Here is a 23,307-nt window from a genome sequence, read left to right on the forward strand (position 1 = left end):
GTGGCGTCCATTTTCCGTAAAGTTTCTGGTAAATAACAAATATTGAATTTGGTTATCAGGTTGTATCCCGTATTGAGTCAGTAGTCATCTGAATAAATATATTAAAATAGTGAAAATAGTCTCTTAAAATTCTCAAACCTCGACCATTAAGCATAAGAAAATAATATTAATAAATATATGAAACTTTATTTCTGAAATCTATAACACAATATCTTTAATTTCCTTGGTGATATTAGTGATCTCCTTCTTATTCTCAATTTCATTTAATAGATCACGGGTATATTCATCCCATTCTAAGGCTAGTCGATGTCCCCTTGGCACTTCTACTGCAACCTTGAATGTCCAAGGGAGAGATTTCATAGAGGGCGCGTTGATTTGAAGAGGGACAGGGGACTGGTATAGAACGCTCCTGGATGTGTCAGCTATCTCCAAACGCTGAACGGGGGTTGGGTCGGTGTCCCTAGCCCTCTTTTCATGAGGGAAGCAATGCTCATAATTGTCCTTAAAAGAAGAAAAAAATTAGTATTGAAATAATGATTCCCTTTTTTACAGAAGAAAAACTAGTACCCCCAACCCACTAACCATAATTTTGTCTAGAAAGTATTTATCGCAAAGAAGCCCCCTCCCCCCTTTTTCAGCAAAGCAAAAAGTAAAATTTTACGAGAAATATACCATGCTTGGAAATCATATACTATTCAATTTACACATAATAAAGTTATGTACCTTTTTCATAGAAATCCTGGCCCCTTACTTTTCACGCGAAGAAAGACTTTGTTTTCACTTTACAATGAAGGTGTTAGAATTGAGGCATTGCCCCTTCCCCCCCTTTTTACATAATGTCCTAAAAAATATTGTTAGACCATAATTTTGGAAATAACTCGTTTCTCTACTTCCATACAGGTTGCGTAGGCTTAGCTTAATTATCGCAATCTCTTTTGGTTTGAAACTGTTTTAATTCGATGGGAAAAACAATCCTTTTTTTTCATTGAAACCTTTTGGTTAAGTCGCTAACGTAAAGGATTAACAAGCAGGAAGTGCAATTGTGGGGTGTCAGCTAATTATCACCTGTTTAAATCTTTGGGGAAATGTTTGAGTCAAGTCAGCGGCGTCTTAAATGGAGACAGTATATTAAAAGCTAAGGGTTGACAGAAGTTGGCTTTCACTTTTAGATAGGATTACGGAAAGAATGGACTTATTAAAAACAGAGTTGTATCTATTGAAAGAATTAAAGTCATAAACTGAGAGGGATGTGGAGGGGTGAGGTGAGGTGTACGTGGTAAAGAAGAAAGTATTTCAAGCTTTCTAGCAAGTATAAACAATATATAGTTAAATTTGTATTGTGTGTGTGTGGGGGGGGGGTTACCTGAATTTACTGGAGGGGGACTATGTAAAATGATTTTATTTGAAAATAAAGTATGAAAATTTACTAAACAGAACTCACATTGTTAATCAATGTAGATGAAGTTTCCTTGTCAATATATTCCAATGTTATATCCATTGTGTCTTGGAAGTATATGATAATTTAATCACAACGCAATATACGAAATCTCAAGGGCGAATTGTGATGTATTGGGAAACCATATGTAACCGACTCTCTGATTGGCTTAGAAGGAGATGTAACCGACTCCCTGATTGGCTTAAAAGGAGTCACGTGATCCTGTTTCCCGTTATCCCATCAATACATTCTCCCCACCGATTATGTAAATCAAGTTCTCGAAAATTCACTTGTCCTAGTCGGTTACGCAATCAATTTCTTGGAAATCCTCTCCCCTTCGATTAGGCAATCAATTTCTCGGAAATTCACTTGTCCTAGTCGTGTCCTAGATCAATACATTCCCCACCGTCAATGCGCATGTGCAAACTTCATCCCGGAGTCAATACACTTGGAAACAACAAATAAATCGACCTTGAAAATGGTGTCATTGACCCCATTAGACTCGATCAATAATCCTTGAATAAATTATGTTCGTACAGAATTAGACTAAATTGTAGATGGCAGCACAAGTGTTCTCGTGGGAGCTCATGAGGCCTTTCTACTGACACATCCTCTAACTTTTCTAAAACCTCACTTTTCGTCTCTTAAAACTATGTCTACAGCGTCTCTCAGTTTAAAAAGTATCATATTAGTAAGTAATTTGCTACCTAAAGAGACCAGGCTAATGCCTTTATAATTACCACACTCAGTCTTGATTTTGATTTGAATTGATTTGAACAGACCTTGAATTGAAAATCAAGTATTTTGCAGTGGGCATCAAGACATGGCTAATTATAGAAAGAAAAAGCCAAGACAGATAGTCGACGTAATTGAGAGGCAAATGCTTAAATGGCTGCACGGGTAAATGGTGGGAGTAAGTATAACTATCTTATTGGACAAATACTTGTTTGTTAGTTTTTGGAAAGGCACGCCTTCACCTTTCTTATACAGTTTAATTAAGGTTTCCTAAAATCGCTAGGTACTTCCTCTTTTTTAAATCATATTCATAATCTTCAGCGTTATTTCTAACCTCAGAGCCGCCGTATTTAAGAAACTCATTTACCACACTATAAGAACCTGCAGCCTTATTATTTTTTAATCCTTTTGTTTCTGTCGCTAATTCTTCCTCACAGAAAAAATCTTCCTTCATATCCAAGGTATTACAAACCTTTTCATTTTCTTCTACACCTTTTCTTGCTACTCTATTTCGGTTTAGAACATTCTCAAATTGTTTTGCCCATATCTCTTTAACTCTTTCCTTATCATTATTTGTGGTTCTATTCCCATCTTTAACTGGGACAAGTCCAGGTCGACTACTCCCTCTCAATTTATTAACACACCAGTACAATATTTTACTAAGATGCCGTCTAGCTTCATCTTCCAGATCATCAGTAATTTTATCCATGGCATCCACTTCACAACTCCTTAGTTCATATTTTAATGCTTTCTTCACTTCCGTCACACTCTTTTTGTTTTCCTACGATCTATCACTCAGATAATTCTTGTACAGGCCCCGTCTCCTCTCTATTAAACATAAAGCCTTTTCACTAATATTCGTAGCTGCAGCCGTAACTTTCTTCCCTAAGACACCATCAGCAACTTCACAAATTTTTTTCCTAAAATTACTCCATCCATCTTTCACCTTGTCAAATTTGAAACTATTAAGTTTAGCATTCAACTGTTCCTAAAAAGTTTCTTTCAAATTCTCATCCTGAAGTCTACTAACATCATAACTTCCCGGGAGGTAGTCACCTTTCCAAAATTTCAGTTCTAAATAACTGTTTAAGTAACTTTAATTTAAGTAACTGTAAGTAAAATTCATCAGAGTCACTAGCATCTCCGTCAGTCGGCTCTACAGGGACATATATTATTATAACTGATACCCTGAACTTTTTAGTCGTAAAATGAGCAATTACTATTCTATTATTAACACCTTCTCAGCCTAAACAAAACTTAGTAGCTTCCTTATTCATCATGAGCCATACTCCCTGTCGATGTACCCCATCCTTCCTGCTTGAGTAAACAAATTCTATATCACCTAATGTCAAGATTTCTACCTCTAGAATATGAACTTCTGAAACTCCTAATAAGTCCAGTTCGAATTGTCTGAATTCGTGAGTCAAAATGTCGATACGATAGTTATTTTTTAACGTCGAAAGATTCCAATTACAATTTTCGTGTTCTTTAAATCATTGAAATTGTTTTGGCCGGGGGATCCTTGGAGGGCTATTTTCTGGGGGTATTTTCCGCGGCGGTATTTTCTGCGGGGTTGGGTTAACGCCGGGGGGGTTAACGCCGGCCACTGATAACGGACAAGCAAAGATAAAAAAAAAAGAACGCTAATTTTTTTTTTAATGAAAAATCGCGTCAAACAAGGCATGTTCAATGCCGATAAAAAACAGAAAAGAACAGAAATGTCTAACAATAAGAAAAAAGAGATTGTGACTAATCAAGTGAAGAAGAGAGAAAATCCGAATTGTTAGTCATTAAACTAAAAGTAATTAAAATCTAACCTAAATTAGGCTGGACTCTTATTACCTGGATTTGGTTGGAGGAGCTTAAACACATTTGGTTTGCTTTTTTTGTGCGGGAAGGGGGGGGGGTGTCAATTGTTTTTTGCCTTTTCCTTTTAAAAAATGTTAATTCTAGTTTTCTTATCTCTTGTTGCATTATTCTTGTTGTTCCATTCTTCTGGTTTCTTATTGCTTTTGTTTTTATTCATTTGTTGTATTAATATAAATGAATAAATAAATGTTAAAACAAGTACAGTTTAAATTGAATATGCAAATCAAGCATAGCACGAACACAAATATTTTACTATTGTAGCATAAATTAAACCCAATACGAATAGAAACTAAAAAAACAATCACAGCAAACAAACATACAGCATGCAATAACATAAATAAACACATAAACCTTGAAAGGACTAAAATTTTAATTAAATATGCGAATCAAGATTGAAACGACCAAAAATCAATTCAAAGAAAACTATAGGTAATGCCTTTATCCCTAACTGTAAAAGTCAAAAACCTACTGCGTCATTGGCGCTTTACTAAAAATGGCATTTTATTACAAACATTTTCTTACGTACTTATTGCAATATTGAAAATAAAAAATGAAATTACAGTAAAATAAAATTTTGAACTGACGGGATTTTCAGCAGTTGATATCATTAAATATCAAATATTTAGTTTAACCTTATTTCTTCCCAAGACCGTTCACAGCAGATTTAGTTTCACTACAAACAAGAATTTAGCTAATACTTCCTTTCCTAACTTTAAAAATCTAAAGCCTACTCCGTCATTGGCGCTTCACTGGAAGCAAATTATATTACAAATATTCTCTTTACCAGTTATAACAGCATTGACATGAAAATACATATTACACTGTTCAAAATTTACTTGTTCAATTTTATTTATTATAAAAAGAATTTAACTTTTTCGATTTATTTATTCAATTGGAATGAAACCTTTAGCCTCCTCATAGTATATTCAACGCTAAATGCATATTAAATGCGTTCAATGCCTTTTGGCAATTAAATGTTTCTCCTTGTACTATAAAAATATTACATTCCAATGCTGGTACAGAAATTTTAGCCCACTACGGCACTGCGCTTGTGAGCGGTTCTTACAGACAACAAGCTGAACGTAATCGATGCAATCAGGTTCCATTCTGGGTTTTAGACTGTTGGTAAGATATGTTCTGACTATAACTGAAATTTCGAAACCGGATAAGAAGCTGATTATTTTAAAGTCAATATTGTTATCAAACATCCTTCTTTTAAAGTCGAAGTTACTATCGACAACGATGGCTCCTCACTTACAGTTTATTATCGTTAATTTTTGCGTCAATATTGTTGTCAAGCATCCTTCTTTTCAAGCTGAAGTTAGTATCGACACTGATACCTCCTTACTTACAGTTCATTACCATGATCAGTTTGAAAACCACAAATTCGCACTGAATAATTTTCACGGCCTTGTTGTTTTGTATAGTTGCGGGTCAAGGGTTACACTGCTAGCTCGTAAATAGGGTTTAGTGTTTATATTACACTGAATTAGTGGTAAACCATTAAATTCGATCAAGACAATGAAATAGATGTTACTCTGTTTACAAACACCCAAATTGCAGTTAATAGAATGCGATTCTTCGCACTTAAGTTGTTTCAGAGGCTCAAATTAAATTACGATCTTTGTCTGACAATAAATCATGGTTATTGTGATTGTTCATGACAGCATACTGATGAAAAAAATAATGGCAAAGGTGAACTTAACTAGTGCTGTCTTAGATTCCACCTAATTGAATGACCTCATTTATTTCCACCAAAGAGAGCAGATTCTTTTGTGGAACTAGATGAGGATAAAAGGGGCAAATCCCCATGCGCATGCCCGGGCTAGCCTTATTTGATTGTTTTGGTTCGAAATAAAGATACAAAGATCAACAAAATTCACTATGTTGTGGCCTCTTTTAGAACATCTATTGAACTGTGCCAAGTTGAAAAGCTATTCGTGAAAGCCTGGAAAGGGATAGCAATATTTCAAAAAACAGTTTAAATAAACTTACACATAACCATAGACAAGAGCGCAGTACATCTGGCCTCTCTTGCACCCGGGGCATGATCTTGATTATCCCCCCTCCCTGTCTTACACAAAATTTTAATGCCAAGTTTTAATAAACGTTTCATTTATTAATAAAATCATTTTCAATTTGTTAATTACTTAATAATTTGTTTTTAATTATTATTTAAATTATTTAATTATTGTGAATTATTTTATTTATTTGATTATTTTTATTTTATTAATAAATTGATAATTTGTTAATTACTTACTTATTAATAAGTTCCATTTGTTATCTGCGCCTTCTACTTTATTTAAATAAAAATAAAACTTCAAAAATTACAAAATGATTATCTAGATTATTTATTTGGAACTGTGTGCCCACTAAAACTTCTGCGTCAGGGGCAAGTGCCCCCTCTGCCCCTTCCCTAGAACCATCGCTGAAGGAGGTGTCCTTCCTCTCTGGCACCCTAAAGTGTTCAGATTCATTGTGGTTCTTTTATGTTTGTGCAATTCGCCTGGGTTTGCTAGTTTGAAGACGTCACCCCTATCCCTCTGAGATAAACTTATTTGTATGTGCCTGAGCATGAACAACAGTAGATACTCAATAAACTTATTGATGTCTCGCTCAGCCAAAACCAATGTTGTTGCGATTTAATTTGATGATAGAATATTTTGCGAGTGTTATATATATATATATATATATATATATATATATATATATATATATATATATATATATATATATAAAATTGATCTATATCACCTAACATTAAATTTTTACTTACTTAAGTTTCTCTTAGCTCCTTTCCCGTGATGAAAATTTTCAAACTGAAGGAATTTACCCCGGGTGTTTGACAACTTGGCTTTAGTTTGGATTTCAGACCCTCAACAATCGAAAAGTTTCATTTTGTTAACTTTTCATTGAGATTTTTGTGTGACGCTCGGAAGCCGGAAGTAAGTTTATATGAAAAAGGCGACAGCTTGTCCTTTATCTTGACCGTGCCGAGTAAAAATCAGGGCAATAATACCATTTATAGGTGAAAGAATTTTGAAGGCATTTTCAGAAAGTTTGCTTCAGGGAAGAGCAAGCAACTCCGAAAAATAAATACAGAGCTTAAAAAATAAGTAGATATAAGTCTTAGCACTCATTTGGTGATGAATGACATTTTTTTTATGAAAGTAATTTGTTTTACGTCATAAGTTTGGAAAATGTGTCCACTTTATGTCCCAAATGTGTCGATTTTTTGCCCTATTATGTCATTATTTCCAGGCACATAGAAATATGTTCTTTGGACACAAAATATGTCCAGTTGGCAACCCTGTCTGGAAACCGTACGCCTATAAACATAGATCAACCAGTTCGTGGCAAGAACTGTCAGCAAGGAGTGACAAGACTCAATAGTAACCGAAAATCTAAAAAATGAGGGTTTTGATAATAATAGATACGTTAAAATAATTGAATTTTTACGGCGAGTTAAAAATATAAAGTTTAATGTTACCCATCAAAAGTTACGGACCTAAGAAAATTTGCCCAATTTTTCGTGATTTTCTGCAGTGATCTTAATGAAAATCACACCACCAGATTCAGCATATCAGACAACCCTACTGTAGAGGTTTCAGGCTCCCATATACAAAAATTTAGAATTTTGCATTTTTTGCCAGAAGAAAGATCAGGGATACGGTTTTTTTTCCAGGAGTGATCGTATCGAACAAGTGATGGTAAAAGATCAAGAGATGGCTCATTTGATCGAAAATTGAAAGTTTTAGTGCCCTTTTTAAGTAACCAAAAAGATTGGACGGTAGCTAGCCCCCTCCCAAACCCTTTTTCCACAGTCTTCCGATCGAAATTCTGACATAGCCATTTTGTTCAGCATTGTTGAAAGCTTCAATAACTTCGCATTTTGGGATAACCCTCCCCCCCTAGGGGTACCTAGGTTAGGTTAGGTTACGTATTTAATATATGCTATGCTTTACCCTCCCCCCCCCCCTCCCCCCTAATGTCCAAATATATAGCCCAAATTTGTTTCTAAACTATTATATATACATCCTATTTTATTTTGTTTTTGATTAGCATTAACCAAACTTGACTTCTTTAGTGTGTACTTTTAAGCGGAAAAGTACCAAAAATTGTTCTGAGCAATTTGTGTTATAACAACGGAAGCACTCATTTCCATCAAGAATTTGTGAGATAGATTTCCTGCTTTGCGTAAAAGGGGTAACTTCTGTTCGCGCTAGGCGTGCTCTAGCTCTTCACTTTGGTTAAGAAAAAAATCGCTTTATTAGAACAATGACGCGTAGTTAAATATCTTTTTAGAAATCCCAGCCAAGTTCCAGTTAATAAATTTGTAATTGCGCTTTGCGCATCTATCTACTAGAGAAGTGTTGCCGTAATCCCAAAATGCATTTTATTGGATGCAAATATTTCTCTCAGAAGTGCCTGTACTAGTTGTTCCAAGTGATGCTGTTTCGCTGTGTCTTTTATTTAGTTCCCAATGAGTACTTGATCCAACGATAGTTGAAGAATAGTTATTTGAAGATAAGATAGTGTCAAGATAAAGGGATTTCGAATTAGACAGTTGTTGTTTGGCAGACTTTTTGTGAGTTTGTTTTGTTTCATTAGCAGGCTTCGAATTTGAATGTAGTCTCGTTAATTTAAAGGTTTTGAGCAACAAGACTGATTTTACTTGTGAGCTCGAACATTCAAAGACGATCTTAAAGGGTATGTTTCAGAACTCAACTATCATTAATGATTTGTTGTTATCTTCAGCCTAAAATGTCAGAAAACGACATATTTAGCCCTTAAAATGCTTATGATAAATAAAAGGGACTTTTATTGAATCTGTTCTGTACTTATTGTCATACAAATTGTGTATAATTTTGTGTTATCTTTGTCTTCAAATGGAAATAATAGCTAATAATAATAGCTAATAGGAAATAATAGCTAATAATAATAGCTAATAGGAAATAATAGCTAATAATTAATTTTCATTAGTGGCAATTCGTTTATGGACCATACCCTTTATTTTTGCCGCTAGCACTTGGTGCCATTGAGGAACATTGTAATGTAGACATGGACTTATTAGTGATACCAGTAATAAATAAAAGCAGTTAGGCTTATAGATAATTAATAATTATTTTTTTATCCCTTGTCTTCGAACGGAAGTAATGGCAAATAATTAATCTTCGTTAGATTTAATTGATGTGTTGAGCCTATATCTTTACTGTTAATGCCTAGGTGTAATTAGTGCTTTTGTAATTTTTTGCTTTGTAATTTGGTACTTACGTGTTATAGCGACCACACTTTGTTCATGATCTGTAATATAACCGGTTTCTGTGTCCACTCGGAGATAATCTGCTTAGCCTGAGCCAGATAAACGGTAAACATGCAGGTATATTTTCATTAGATATTTAATATCACAGTTTATAGAATTATCTATATTAACTATATAACTATATTATAATAGTTATAACTATATTAACTAATTCTATAAACTGTGTTTAATATATACAGTTGGTTAGGTTAAACATTTAATATAATGCGTTCTGGGCGGCCTGCTTTCCATAATTCTCTCTTTTACTTTCCATTATTTTGTTACTAAAGTATTATATTTTCAATATATTTTGGTATATTTCATTAATAGTATCCTAACTTCACTTCTTTAGTGTGGTCACTATAATACGTAAGTACCTGGAATTTTTTCATTCTAGGTGTAAATTTTTTTTGTCAACGTTGTAATAAGACGAAAAAGCATTTTTTTTTCGCGCATCAAAAAAACTACGATTATTTTCGAGATCACATCATTAGGTGGGACCAAAACCCCTCTGCGTTATGACAACCGAGAAACCCAAAAATACAATTATAATTTATAGATGGTTATGAATTGACCTAACCCTTTTCAAAAAAATATGTACGCGCAGTTTTTTTTAGAGGCACATGTAATGATACTCTACAAGTGGGTTTTAAGTCTAGAAAAAATGAATAATAAAAATGTGTTTCTAAGGTTGGTGCAAGTTCTGGTGCTTTCAAACAGTTCGTGGCAACGAACTGTAAGTAAGGAGCGACCCGTTTCAATAGTAACCGAAACTCTAAAAAACGGAATTTTGACGCCAAACGATATATCAAAAGCATTGTATTATTATGATATTTCAAATATTTAAGTTTCATTAAGTTAGGTCTTACCCATCAAAGGTTACGAGCCTGAAAAAATTTCCCTTGTTTTCGAAAAAAGAGAAAAACACTCCCTAAAAGTCACATAATCTTAATGAAAATCACATCATCAGATTGTGCGTATCAGAAAACCCTATTGTAGAGGTTTCAAGCTCCTATCTGCAAAAATGTGGAATTTTGTATTTTTTGCCTGAAGAAAGATCACGGATGTGTGTTTTTTTTTTTTTTTACCCAGGGGTGATCGTATCGACCCAGTGTTCCTAGAATATCGTGAGAAGGCTCATTCAAACTGAAATCAAAAGTTCTAGTTCCCTTTTTAAGTAAACAAAAAGATTGGAGGGAAACTAGGCCCCCTCGCAGGGGCGTAGCACCAGCATTTTTATTGAGGGGGCAAACAAGTTCCACATCCGGAGAGTCAAGGGGCATGGGCTATATAATAGTTTTTTTTTAAATCTATTGGGGGGCAACTGCCCCCTTGTCACCCCCAAACGACGCCACTGCCCCCTCCCCCACCCCCTTTTCTGCAAAATCGTCCGATTAAAATTCTGAGATAGCCATTTTGTTCATAATAGTTGAAAGGCCCAATATCTATGCCTTTGGATATAACATGACTTTTAATATTTCTTGATTTCTCTTTTCCGTCTCAATTTTACGCTTGGAGTTGTTAAGAGTTATTGCCTGGGTAAATTTTCACCGGGGTTGAATTGTCTAGAGGATATATCCATGGGGAGGGAGTTTCTTCGTGGAGGTGGGGTCAGATGTCGTGGGATTATTAAAAAAACGATCAGAAATTATATAAAAAGAAAACTCAACTGAAAGTAAGGAGCTACATTAAAACTTAAAACGAACAGGAATTCTTGCGTATATGAAGGGGATTGCCTCCTCTTCAACACCTCGCCGTTTACGCTAAAGTTTGAATTTTGTCCCAATTCTGTAAGAACGACTGACTTCTGAAACATTATGTTCGTTTAATTGGAACAATAAAAAGCTTTTTTCAAATGTACTAGAAAATTAAGTAGTTTTTAGCTACTAAAAGTTCGGTAGCTTTTTTCAGTAGGGAGGTGAGGTAAGAATTTTTATTAATTTTGATCCTAAATATTCCCAAATTTATGTAGGGTAAGAAAAATTACAAAAAAAAAAATTTTTGATCCTAGATATTCTTAAATTAATTGCTCTTTAGAAATTTTTCTGCCGTATGTCCCTTTTTTCTGCATAATCATCCGGGGTTTTAATTTTGCATAGTTTTCAATTTTTCTTGGGTGCCATTTTTCATGTGCTCAGTAGTCCAGAGGTGCAATTTTTACAAGACCGTAACAGCAGCTTCAAATTCTAGACAGAAATCCCTATATCATTATATCAGCATATTCTAGTCAATCATAGCCGTAAAATGGCTGACTTATATGAAAAGGAATGACATTATGAAATTGGGGCAAACCTTATGGACTCTACTCTAGCTACTCTTGTGAACGTGTTTATACGAGAAGTCTTTGTTTCCCGATAAAAATTGCAAAAGTGTAAAGCCAAATGATTAGTGGATCCTAGGTTTTATTGGCAAATTACAGATCCAGGATTGACACAAACAATGTACTAAAAGTAAAAAAAAGGTCAAACTAAGAGGCGATCTGGTTGTAGGTTGTATGATACCAGCTAATTTATGGCTGATATGTAGGTGCATCAAACAGTTCGTGGTAACTAACTGTAAGTAAGGAGCGACCGAACTCAAAAGTAACCGAGACTCTAAAAAACGGAGTTTTGATACCAGTAGATACATCAAATGAATTATATTTTAATGCTGATTTCAAATATTTAGGTTTCATCAAGTTTAGTTTAATCTATCAAAAGTTACGCGCCTGAGAAAATGTGCCTTATTTTCGAAAAAGGGGGTAATACCCCCTAAACGTCATAGAACTTTAATGAAAATCACATAATCAGATTCAGAGTATCAGCGAACCCAGCTATAGAAGTTTCAAGCCCATATCTGCAAAAATTTGGAATTTTGTATTTTTTTTCCAGAAGAAAGATCAAGGATGAGTGTTTATTTGTTTTTTTTTCTTTTTCCCAGGGGTGATCATATCGAACTAGGGGTCCTCGAATATTGCGGGAGGGCTCATTCGAACGGAAATTAAAAATTCCATTACCCTTTTTAAGTGACCAAAAAATGGAGGGCAACTAGGCCCCCTCCCGCGCTCATTTTTTCCCAAAGTCACCCGATCAAAATTTTGAGATAGCCATTTTGTTCACCATGGTAGAAAAATACAATAACTATGTCTTTGAGGATGACTCAATCCCCCGCAGTCTCCGGGGGAAGGTCTGCAAGTTATGAACTTTGCCCAATGTTTACATATAATATTAGCTATTGGGAAATATTTACATATATTATTGATTACTGGGAAATATACAGAAGTTTTCAGGGGGATTTTTTCTGGTAGTTGGGGGGGGGGGGGTCGGGGGTTACGTGGCAGGATCTATTCATAGAGGAAATTGTTATGGGGGAAGTGACATTGCTATGAAGGGGGCGCCGGATTTTCCAGTATTATTTAAAAAAAAACGATCAGAAATTAAATGATACAAAAAACGATTTTTTCAACTGAAAGTAAGGAAAAAAATCAAAATTTAACATGAACATAAATTATTACGTATATGATTGGGTTCGCCCCCTAGTCATTACCTCGCTCTTTACTCTAAGGTTTTTTTTGTACTTTCATCACAGCTATTTATTCTAATTAACTGTCTTTGTGATTAAGGGTTCATTCTTAAAGAATTGGAACAAAATTTTGAAATTTAGCGTAATGAGTGAAGTATTGAATAGGTGGCGAGCCCCCTAATATACGTAATAAAAATATACGAATATAGAAGTTTGTTACGTAAGTTAAGTTGTAAGTTATGTCAGAACAAAATTTCGAGAAAGCCATTTAGCCCCCCAAAAAGTAAAATTAATATGCAAATTTCGTTCTAATTATTCATGTACGGTTAGCCAAAATCAAAACCTGCATTAATTCAAAAACGTTCAGAAATTAAATAAAAAACACAAGTTTTTTTAAGCTGAAAGTAAGGAGCGACATTAAAACTTAAAACGAACAGAAATTATTCCGTATATGAAAGGGGCTGTCCCCTCCTCAACGCCTCGCTCTTTACGCTAAAGTTTGACTCTGTCTCACAACTTTGTTTTCTAAAACAATAAAAAGTTTACCACCAGAACTCCAACCCCGTGTTTAAAAACTTATATACTAAATTTCAGCTCGTTGGCTCTTGTCCGTCCATTAAATAAAAAAAAGTTTCTTTTTTACTGAAAGTAAGGATCAACATTAAAACTCAAAACGAACAGAAATTATTCCGTATATGAAGGGATTCCCCCCTTCCCAATACCCTGCTCTTTACGCTTAAGCTTCTGGCACTTTAGAAAAAGCTTCATATTCAAATTAAATGGTCTATGTGTTTCAGTAGCCGTTCTTAAAAAAAATGGGACAAACAGTCAAACTTTCGAGTGCACCCTCTTCCGATCTTATAGGACCTATATTTCGATACGATCACCTCTGGAAAAAAAAAAGTAAACACGCATTCGTGATCTTTCTTCTGGCAAAACTGCAAAATTCCACATTTTTGTATATAGGAGTTTGAAACTTCTACAGTAGGGTTCTCTGACAAGCTAAATCTGATGGTGTAATTTGCATTAGTATTCTTTGACTTATAGGGGGTATTTCCCTCTGTTTCAAAAATCAGGCAAATTTTCCAAGGCTCGTAACTTTTGATAAGTTACACTAAAATTGGCGAATTCTATATATTTGGAATCAGCATAATAAGCTGAATCTTTTGTTTATCTATTGACGTTAAAATTCTGTTTTTTTAGAGTTGCGGTTACTCTTGAGTCGGTCCTTACTTACAGTTCGTTACCACGCACTGTTTGATTTATTGTCAGAATGTTATTTTCAGTTGAATGAATTTAATAAGGATCAGCAAATACTAAGCGTCCGAGAGAGCATTTGAGTTGAGATTCAACTCGAACATAATAAATCTCATTAAATCGGATGATTTATGTATGGTTCTTCCCTTTTTCCATTCACATTGTAAACTTGCGTATTTATGGGGCTAGAAATTGAATTAAAAACCTTGATCACATGTTTAATCGAAAACAAGTCTTAATTTCTACAAAATATTACCCCCAAAATTGAATGGGGTAAGTGGTCGTGTCATTTTGGCAAGCTCATGCATTTCGGAAATAGATTCAACGGGAAAATCAAATGTCCAATTATTGAAGGTTTATTTTTTTTATTTTTTAGTCACAGGTTATGAAAGAAGTTATTTTAGAAAGCTGTTTGACGAGGGGATGAGTCAGGGGCGTAAAAGGCGTTAATTTTATAGGTAAATAAAATTAATTTTAATTTATTAAATAATGCTGCACGAATGAGAGTTCATTTTGATTTATTTGGATTACGCTAAACAGGACTTACCTTAATATAAGGAGCGCCCCCCCCCTTTTAGGCAAATGTTCAACTTTCTACTACCTTGCTTAAATTTTTTAAACACTGCTGCTTTTCTGTGAAAAATTACCATTTCTTCATTAACAGGAAACTCAACCCCACCCCACCTCCAGCACCCATTTTGCACTCCCCGCTCAAACATAATCCCCCGAATGAAGGGGTAATAAGGAGTAAATATACCTCAATATTTGAAAATTTGGGTTCTTAAGGGGAAAACACACTCATGGGGCTTCCGGCTCATGAAAATACACTCATGGGGTTCAGACTCATGGGGCTCAGATCATTTAATGAAGTAAGAATATTCCAGGCAGCACAGGTATGTGATTAGAAGTTTAGGACTATTAAATTAGATGCTGTAATTGGGGTAATAGTTCGATCTTTCATATCTTAGGTTTTGCAAGGAAAAGATAATAAGGTACTTATGCATTATGCGGGTCCATCGCTATATATTGTACATTGAACTACTAATGGATACCCGTCAAACGGGTATATGCAATAGAGAAATGGAATGCAAAGCGTGGTTTTCATTGCGTTTACAATATTTAAGCTGTTGTTTTTGGGGGTATAGGGGGGGAGGTACCTAGGTTAGGTTACGTATTTAATATATGCTATACTTTACCCCCCTCCCCCCCCTAATGTGCAAATATATAACCCATATTTGTTCTTAAACTATTATATATTCATCCTATTTTATTTCATTGGCATTAACCAAACTTGACTTCTTTCGTGGGCCCGTATAATGCATAAGTATCGGTATTAATTTTTGTTTAACAGTTTGATTTTATGTGTATTTTTTCAGAAACTGTGGAGTCACAATGCAAATATCGGTTTCAACCTACACTTCAAGTCCATTGAAAGAATAATCGTTTCTTAATTTTGTGTCAATATTTACAGCTCAGCTCTTGGGCGCACTTTTGTGATTGCTGCATAACTTGGACTTTGTCGCGTAGTTTCTAGTCAGAACTATGAAAGTGAATTAAAGCAAATTTACTGATGGATAATAACACTGAGGACATCAATAAATGGGGACAAACTTCAGAGTTCTGCTGCGCTGAAGATTGCGTCAAACCACCTAGATTTATCAAGTCTTTGAGGGATATTGCTGTTAGAAAAGGGGATACCGTTGAACTTGAAGTGACAATTGAAGGTACGAAGCTAATTAAAAGGGACATTTCAATTTAGTTTTGACAAATTTGTTTGTTTTACTTTAGCTCTTTCAATTTATTACAAAAAGTAACCCCGCGTTCAAAATAGATTGTTGCAATTACTTACTGAATAAGTGCAATTGTTACACCCTATCGAAGTCCTGTAGAGAGCAAAATTAATTTCATGCAAGTAATTTTAAAAAATGGCTACCCAAGACCGTATCTAGGGAGGGGGATTACGGAGTTCTACTTCCCCCCTGAAATTTTTATCTGAACGGTAAAAACCTAACAAAAATCCATATAAACAAATGTTAGAGGTGTTTTTTTTATAGTTTTTTTTAACCTCTCTCCCCTTCCGAAGAAAAATAACCCCACCAAGTAAGAATTCGCGGCGCAAAGAGCATCACAACTCTGCTCCTCCAGGCTGACCGGTGTGGTGCTAAGATTGGGGCCTCGTCAACAGCAATGTTGTCCATCTCCAGCTTCCCATCCTCTTTCCCTGATTGTCTCATATATAGTCCTAGCATATATACAAAACTAAAAGAAACATCAAAACAATGAAATTCTTACTGTATGATATGTAGCATGTTTATGATAATCAATTTGTCATGTTTCCTTCTATTGTTATTCATAGTCTTGAATTATTTTAAATAATATTTTATGCAGAGTTCCATTGCAGTCACTAAGCAGGGTTGCCACCAGCTTAAGGAAAAATCTATGGCAAGCATACTGCCAAAATTAACAAAAATGTGCTGCTTCCAACGCTTTGCGTCGCTCGCGGTGCTGCCTTTCGACAAATTGGCCGTGTTAAGTAAAAACACATGTTTTACCGATGCGCTGAATTTGTTTCTCCGCAATGATGCAAGATTCTGCGTCTTATGGGATGCCGGGTACGTGGAAGTTTTCAGCACATCCGGTGTCGTCGTCGTTGTGAACTCAGATTTGACCAGGAAACATGACTTTTGAAAACCGAAACGTATTCATTATTTTGGTTTTGCATTTGTGTGAACCAAAAATAGCCACTGGATCATAAAAACAGTCATGCTCTTTCTTCTCACTGCTGAATAACTAAGGTGCTTCTCACTAGTAACCAAAACTCTAAGAAACAGAGTCTTGATAACAATAGACATAGCAAAAGAATCAAATGTTAATGCTTATTTAAAATATATAAAGCTCATAAAGTTTAATGTTACCCATCAAAGCCTACGAACCTGAGAAAATTTGCCCAATTTTTGTAAAGGGAGGAAACACCCACAAAACATATAGTGATCTTAACCAAAATCAGCTTCAGAATATCAGAAAACCCAATGGCAGAGGTTTTTTTTTTGCCGAAAGAAAGATCACAGATGCGAACTTCAAATAAAATGAATTTCAAAAAACAATAAAAGACACTAGTTAGCAAAGACTAGCTGAAATACTGAAAAACGTAAGACTAAAAAAAAGAAAAAAAAAACAAATTCGCAACAGCCTAATCAAAAAAAGGTTTTTTTGTCCCTCCTTATTTTCACTTACAGTGCCAGACACGTCTTATCAGGGATAACCAGCTCGTGTTGAGCTGGATATCCAGCTCAACACATATTGATTCGCTCCACTGTCTCTGGGTCCAACTTCTTTCTCAGTGGTGCTCTATTCAACCTCAGAAGCGAAAATTGTCTTTCCGCTGCTGCGGAGAATGTGCCAGAAACAAAAGAATCTGCATGAAGCTTGGAAGTAAAGTGACCTACGGGGTCGTCAACAACTTCAGTGTGCTTGCCAAAAACTCACGCCAAAATACTTTTAGTTCTTTTTGATCCTATCACCCAGTGAATCGCAGATAACTCAAATTCCCACTCAGCTCTGAATCCGGTCACTCGCCGCTTTAGGATCAACGCAATCCAGCTGAACCAAAATCTCGTCACCAGAATCAACGAATCAAACCTACTGATGATTTCAACTCAGAACCACTAATAAAAAGTGACAAGCTTATTTTCGACGAAGGTTAACTTTCGGTTGAGATCAGTCTCTTTACACATTTCATCACAAAGCGCGTGAAAATTTAGTCCAAAGTAGGCGTTTTCATATGATCTTAAATTGTCGGGAAACCGTACATTAATCTTAAAAGGGTCATTTTTGTTCACAGCTTCCTCTTTCACGAAAATCTACCTAATTCTATGTAGGGTTTTGCGAACTTTCTTAAGAATCAAGTGAACTCCAACACTTCTGCTCTGGAATTATAGGTTTAGCTCGTTCACTAGGCTACCGGTAATATATATCTCAGAAATAGGTAATGCCGCCTAAGTTTAAGAATTCCAAGTCTCTCCGACTGCAACGAGGACATTCGTTGCAGTCGGAATATTGTCCCTGCTCTGGGAAAAAAATTTACAGGGCATTCCACTGTTCCAGTAGCCTCTTGACTACTTTTTCCATTGCCAAACAGCGTGTTTTAAACGGATAGAGAATAACGTTAGTAGAAGGCTATCTTATACTCCGAAGATTACCACGTGGTTTATGGTTTTCTCACTGAGAATGAAAGAAAAGAATTTTTATCACTTGAAAAAAACATGGATTTTCTAACATTTATTGTTGTTTCTTGAACGGTTATGAGTGTTCGTCAATTTATTTGTTGTTTTTAATGGATGTCAACAGTAATGGATTTTTCAAACCATGCCATGGATATTGGAAATGCCATGGATTGTCATGGATTTACCTTATAAAAAAGTGGATTTCTCGTGAAATCATGGACTTTGCTTCGGAATAATGAGTTTTACTTTTTTTTCATGCGTGATAAAATTGCAAGCACTCTGAAACAGCATAAACTATTTTGTGTTGTCCAAATAGGTTCACATGGCTCACAGATCTTTTCGTCAGCACACTGACGAAGGACGGGAAAGTCAAAAGTTTCTGCATGTGATTTCTTTCTACCATGCCTAAAAATAAAATAAATTGCTGTTTCTATGGGGAAGGTGGGGATGAGATATATTGACTGCGTAATCGAAGGGAGAGAATTCCCTAGAAATTGATTACATAATTGGTAGAAACCTATCAGGAGCTCGTGACGGGAATCCATTTATGTGCATAGAATGACGTAATCAACTAGGACAAATGGATTTCTGAGAAATTGATTACATAATCGGTAGAACCCTATCAGAAGGTCATGACGGGAATCCCTTTATGAGCATAGAATGACGTAATCAACTAGGACAAATGGATTTCTAAAAAATTGATTACATAATCGGTAGAACCCTATCAGAAGATCATGACGGGAATCCATTTATGGACATAGAATGACGTAATCGACTAAGACAGTTGAATTTCTGAGAAATTGATTACATAATCGGTAGAACCCTATCAGGAGGTCCTGACGGGAATCCATTTATGGGCATAGAATGATGTAATCAACTATACAGTTTTTTGGTTACCTCAACACCAAGAAATACTTTTCAAAGACCATTTCAGAGGAAGTTACTTTCTTAATGTCGCTCCTAAACCCATTTTCCAACTTGAGGTACTTATCTTTTTCACCCACAACTATACTTTCCAGCTTTTTGGATACCTCAACACCAAGAAATACTTTTCAAAGACCATTTCAGAGCAAGTTACTTTCTTAATGTCCCTCCTAAACCCTTTTTCCAACTTGAAGTACTTTTCTTTATAACCCAAAACTATACTTTACAGCTTTATGGATACATCAACAACAACAAATACTATAAAAATAACAATTAAGATAAAGATACATTTTTTCTGTCCCACCTAAACTCATATACCAACTTGAAGTACTTATCTTTTTCACCCACACCTATACTTTACAGCTTTTTGGATACCTCAACACCAAGAAATACTTTTCAAAGACCATTTCAGAGCAAGTTACTTTCTTAATGTCCCTCCTACACAAATTTTCGAACTTGAAGTTCTTATCTTTTTCACCCTCAACTATACTTTACAGCTTTTTGTATACCTAATCACCAAGAAATACTTTTCAAAGTCCATTTTAGAGCAAGTTACTTTCTTAATATCCCTCCTAAACCAATTTTCCAACTTGAAGTACATATCTTTTTCACCCACAACTATACTTTACAGCTTTTTGGATACCTCAACACTAAGAAGTACTTTTCAAAGACCATTTCAGAGCAAGTTATTTTCTTAATGTCCCTCCTAAACCCATTTTCCAACTAGAAGTACTTATCTTTTTCATCCACAACTATACTTTACAGCTTTTTGGATACCTCAACACCAAGAAATACTTTTCAATGACCATTTCAGATCAAGTTAATTTCTTAATGTCCCTCCTAAACTCATTTTCCAACTTGAAATACTTATCTTTTTCACCCACAACAAAACTTAACAGCTTTTTTGATACCTCAAAACCATGAAATAATTTTCAAAGACCATTTTAGAGCAAATTACTTTCTTAATATCCCTCCTAAACCCATTTTTCAACTTGAAGTACTTACCTTTTTCACCCACAACTATACTTTACAGCTTTTTGGATACCTCAACACCAAGAAATACTTTTCAAAGACCAATTCAGAGCAAGTTACTTTATTAATCTCACTCCTAAACCCATTTTCCAACTTGAAGTACTAATGTTTTTCACTCACAACTATACTTTACAGCTTTTTGGATACCTCAATACCAAGAAATACTTTTCAAAGACTATTTTAGAGCAGGTTACTGTCTTATTGTCACTCCTACACCAATTTTACAACTTGAATTAAATATGTTTTTCCCTCACAACTATACTTTACAGCTTTTCGGATACCTCATCACCAAGAAATACTTTTCAATAACCATTTCAGACTAATTTATTTTCTTACTTTCCCTCCTAAACCTTTTTTCCAACTTGAAGTACAAATCTTTTTCAGTCACAACTATACTTTACAGCATTTTGTATACATAAAAACCCAGAAATACTATTCAAAGACCATTTCAGAGAAAGTTACGTTTTTACTGACCCTTCTCAACACAATTATAAACATTAAGAAATTAAAAATTAAAAACCCAAAAAAAAATTACAGATTTTTGGATACCATTTCAGAACCAAGAAATACTTTTAAAAGACCAGTTCAGATAAATTTAAGTTATTAAGCTCAATCATCAACTCTTATTCATTAATGGAAGTCAATTTGTTTATAATACCCACTACCGCGTTAATGAAATTTCTATTACTTGCAACATCGAAAAATTTGTCAAATACAAATTAAGAGCACTTTACATACTTATTTTCACGCCTAAACACATTTTCCAAGTTGAAGTAATTATCCATTTCCACATAAAAACTAATCCTCAGAATTTATTAGACCTAAAAGCAAAGAAATACTTTTCAATTACAACCTCAGAACAATTTAATATCTAATTGTACATTCTAAACACAATTTTCAGCTTGATGCACATATCTAATATCCCAACAACAATACTTTAGAGCTTTTTGGATACCTCAACACCAAGAAATACTTTTAAAAGAAAATTTCAGAGCAAATTACTTTCTTAATGTCCCTCCTAAACCCATTTTCCAGCTTGAAGTACTTATCTTTTTCACCCACAACTATATTGTACAGCTTTTTGGATAACTCAACACCAAAAAATACTTTTCAAAAGACATTTCAGAGCACGTTCCTTTATTAATGTTCCTCCTAAACCCATTTTCCAACCTGAAGTACTTATATTTTTCACCAATAAATATATTTTGTATATTTTTGGTTACATCAAAACCAAAAAATAATTTTCAATCACCATTTAAGATTAATGTTGTTTATTTATGCTCCTACTAAACCAATTTTTCCAACTTGGAGTACTTATCTGTTTCACCCACTACTATACTTTACAGCTTTTTCGAGACATAAACACCAAGTAATACTTTTTAAAGGCTATATCAGAGCAAGTTATTTTCTTAATGTCACTCCTAAACCCATTTTTCATTTTGAAATACTTATCTTTTTCCCCCACAACTATACTGTACAGCTTTTTGGATACCTCAACACCAAGAAATCATGTTCAATGACCAGTTCATATCACGTTAATTTCTAAATGTACGTAATAAACCCATTTTACAACTGGAATTACATATCTTATTAACCCACAAATATACTTTATCGATTGATTGATACCTCAACTCCAATAAATTCTTTTCTTAGACCATGTGTGTGATAGTTAATGACATTATGGCCCTAATCTACACATAGTCCTAATTGAAGTTATGATGATTTTAACCATAAACAATACATTACAGCTTTTTTTATTCATCTCCACCGAGATAATCCTTTAAACGACCATTCCAGATAAAGTTTATTTTTTAACGTCCATCCTAAATCCATTTTCCGACTTGAAGAACTTAATTTATTCACCCACAAATATACATTACAGCTTTTTGGATACATCAAAACCAAGAGATACATTTCAATGACCATTTCAGAGCAAGTTACTTACTTAATGTCCCTCCTAAACCTATTTTCCAACTTGAATTCCTTATCTTTTTCACCCACAACTATACGTTACAGCTTTTTTGATACATCAACAACAAGAAATACTTTTCAAAGACCATTTCAGAGCAAGTTACTTTCTTAATGTCACTCCTAAACCCATTTTCCAACTTGAAGTACTTATCTTTTTCACTCACAACTATACTTCACAGCTTTTTGGATACCTCAACATTAAGCAATACCTTTCAAAATATATTTCAAATCAATTCACTTTCATACTGTACCTGCTAAACCCACATTAACACTTGAAATTAATTTGTTTTTCCCAAACAGATAAACTTTAGTGCATTTTTGATACCTCGGATCCAAGACCTACTTTTCGATGGCCCTGTCAGAAAACGCTAAGTTCTTTATTTCCCTACTAAACACAGGACACAACTTGGAGGACTTATGTTTTTCATCCTCAACTATACTTTACAGCTTTTTGGATACCTTATCACCAAGAAATACTTTTCAAAGACCATTTCAGAGCAAGTTACTTTCTTAATGTCCCTCCTAAACCCATTTTTCCAACATGAAGTACTTATCTTTTTCACCAACAACTATACTTTACAGCTTTTTGGATACCTCAACACCAAGTAATACTTTTCAAAGACCATTTTAGAGCAAGTTACTTTCCTAACTTCCCTCCTAAACCCATTTTCCAACTTGAAGTACTTATCTTTTTCCCCCACAACTATACTTTACAGCTTTTTGGATACCTCAACACCAAGAATCCTTTTCAAAGACCATATAAGAGCCAGTTACTGTCTTAATGTCCGTCCTAAACCCAAATTCCAACTTGAATTACTTATCTTTTTCATCCCACAACTATACTTTAAAGCTTTTTGGATACCTCAACACCAAGAAATAATTTTAAAAGACAAATTCAAAGCAAGTTACTTTCTTAAGGTCCCTCCTAAACACATTGTACAACTTGAATTAGATATCTTGATCCCCCACCCAAAGACGTACCATATTATTTTATAACTCTACCACAATAAATACTTTTAAAAGGCCATTTCAGAGCAACTTTTATTCTTAATATCTCT

General features: G+C 34.6%; 1 protein-coding gene across 5 annotated transcripts in view; it reads left to right on the forward strand.

Moving 5' to 3' along the window:
* The first annotated feature begins 8,446 nt into the window (after nt 1–8,446).
* Nucleotides 8,447–23,307, forward strand: part of LOC148946069 (myosin light chain kinase, smooth muscle-like) — a 289,632-nt gene continuing 274,771 nt past the window's right edge. The window contains exons 1-2 of one of the 5 annotated variants that reach the window (XM_089098047.1): nt 8,447–8,627; nt 15,476–15,823. In XM_089098047.1, coding sequence (XP_088954173.1) covers nt 15,670–15,823 — 154 coding nt within the window. In that variant the 5' untranslated portion in view covers nt 8,447–8,627; nt 15,476–15,669. Of the gene's footprint in view, nt 8,750–15,475; nt 15,824–23,307 lie in introns of all 5 variants that reach the window. The other 4 variants (XM_089098049.1, XM_089098051.1, XM_089098048.1 and 1 more) reach the window with 4 other exon arrangements.

The sequence above is a fragment of the Artemia sp. Qi Xiang Cuo genome, chromosome 12 (assembly GCF_049724085.1).
Source record: "Artemia sp. Qi Xiang Cuo chromosome 12, ASM4972408v1, whole genome shotgun sequence".
NCBI classification, from domain to species: domain Eukaryota; kingdom Metazoa; phylum Arthropoda; class Branchiopoda; order Anostraca; family Artemiidae; genus Artemia; species Artemia sp. Qi Xiang Cuo.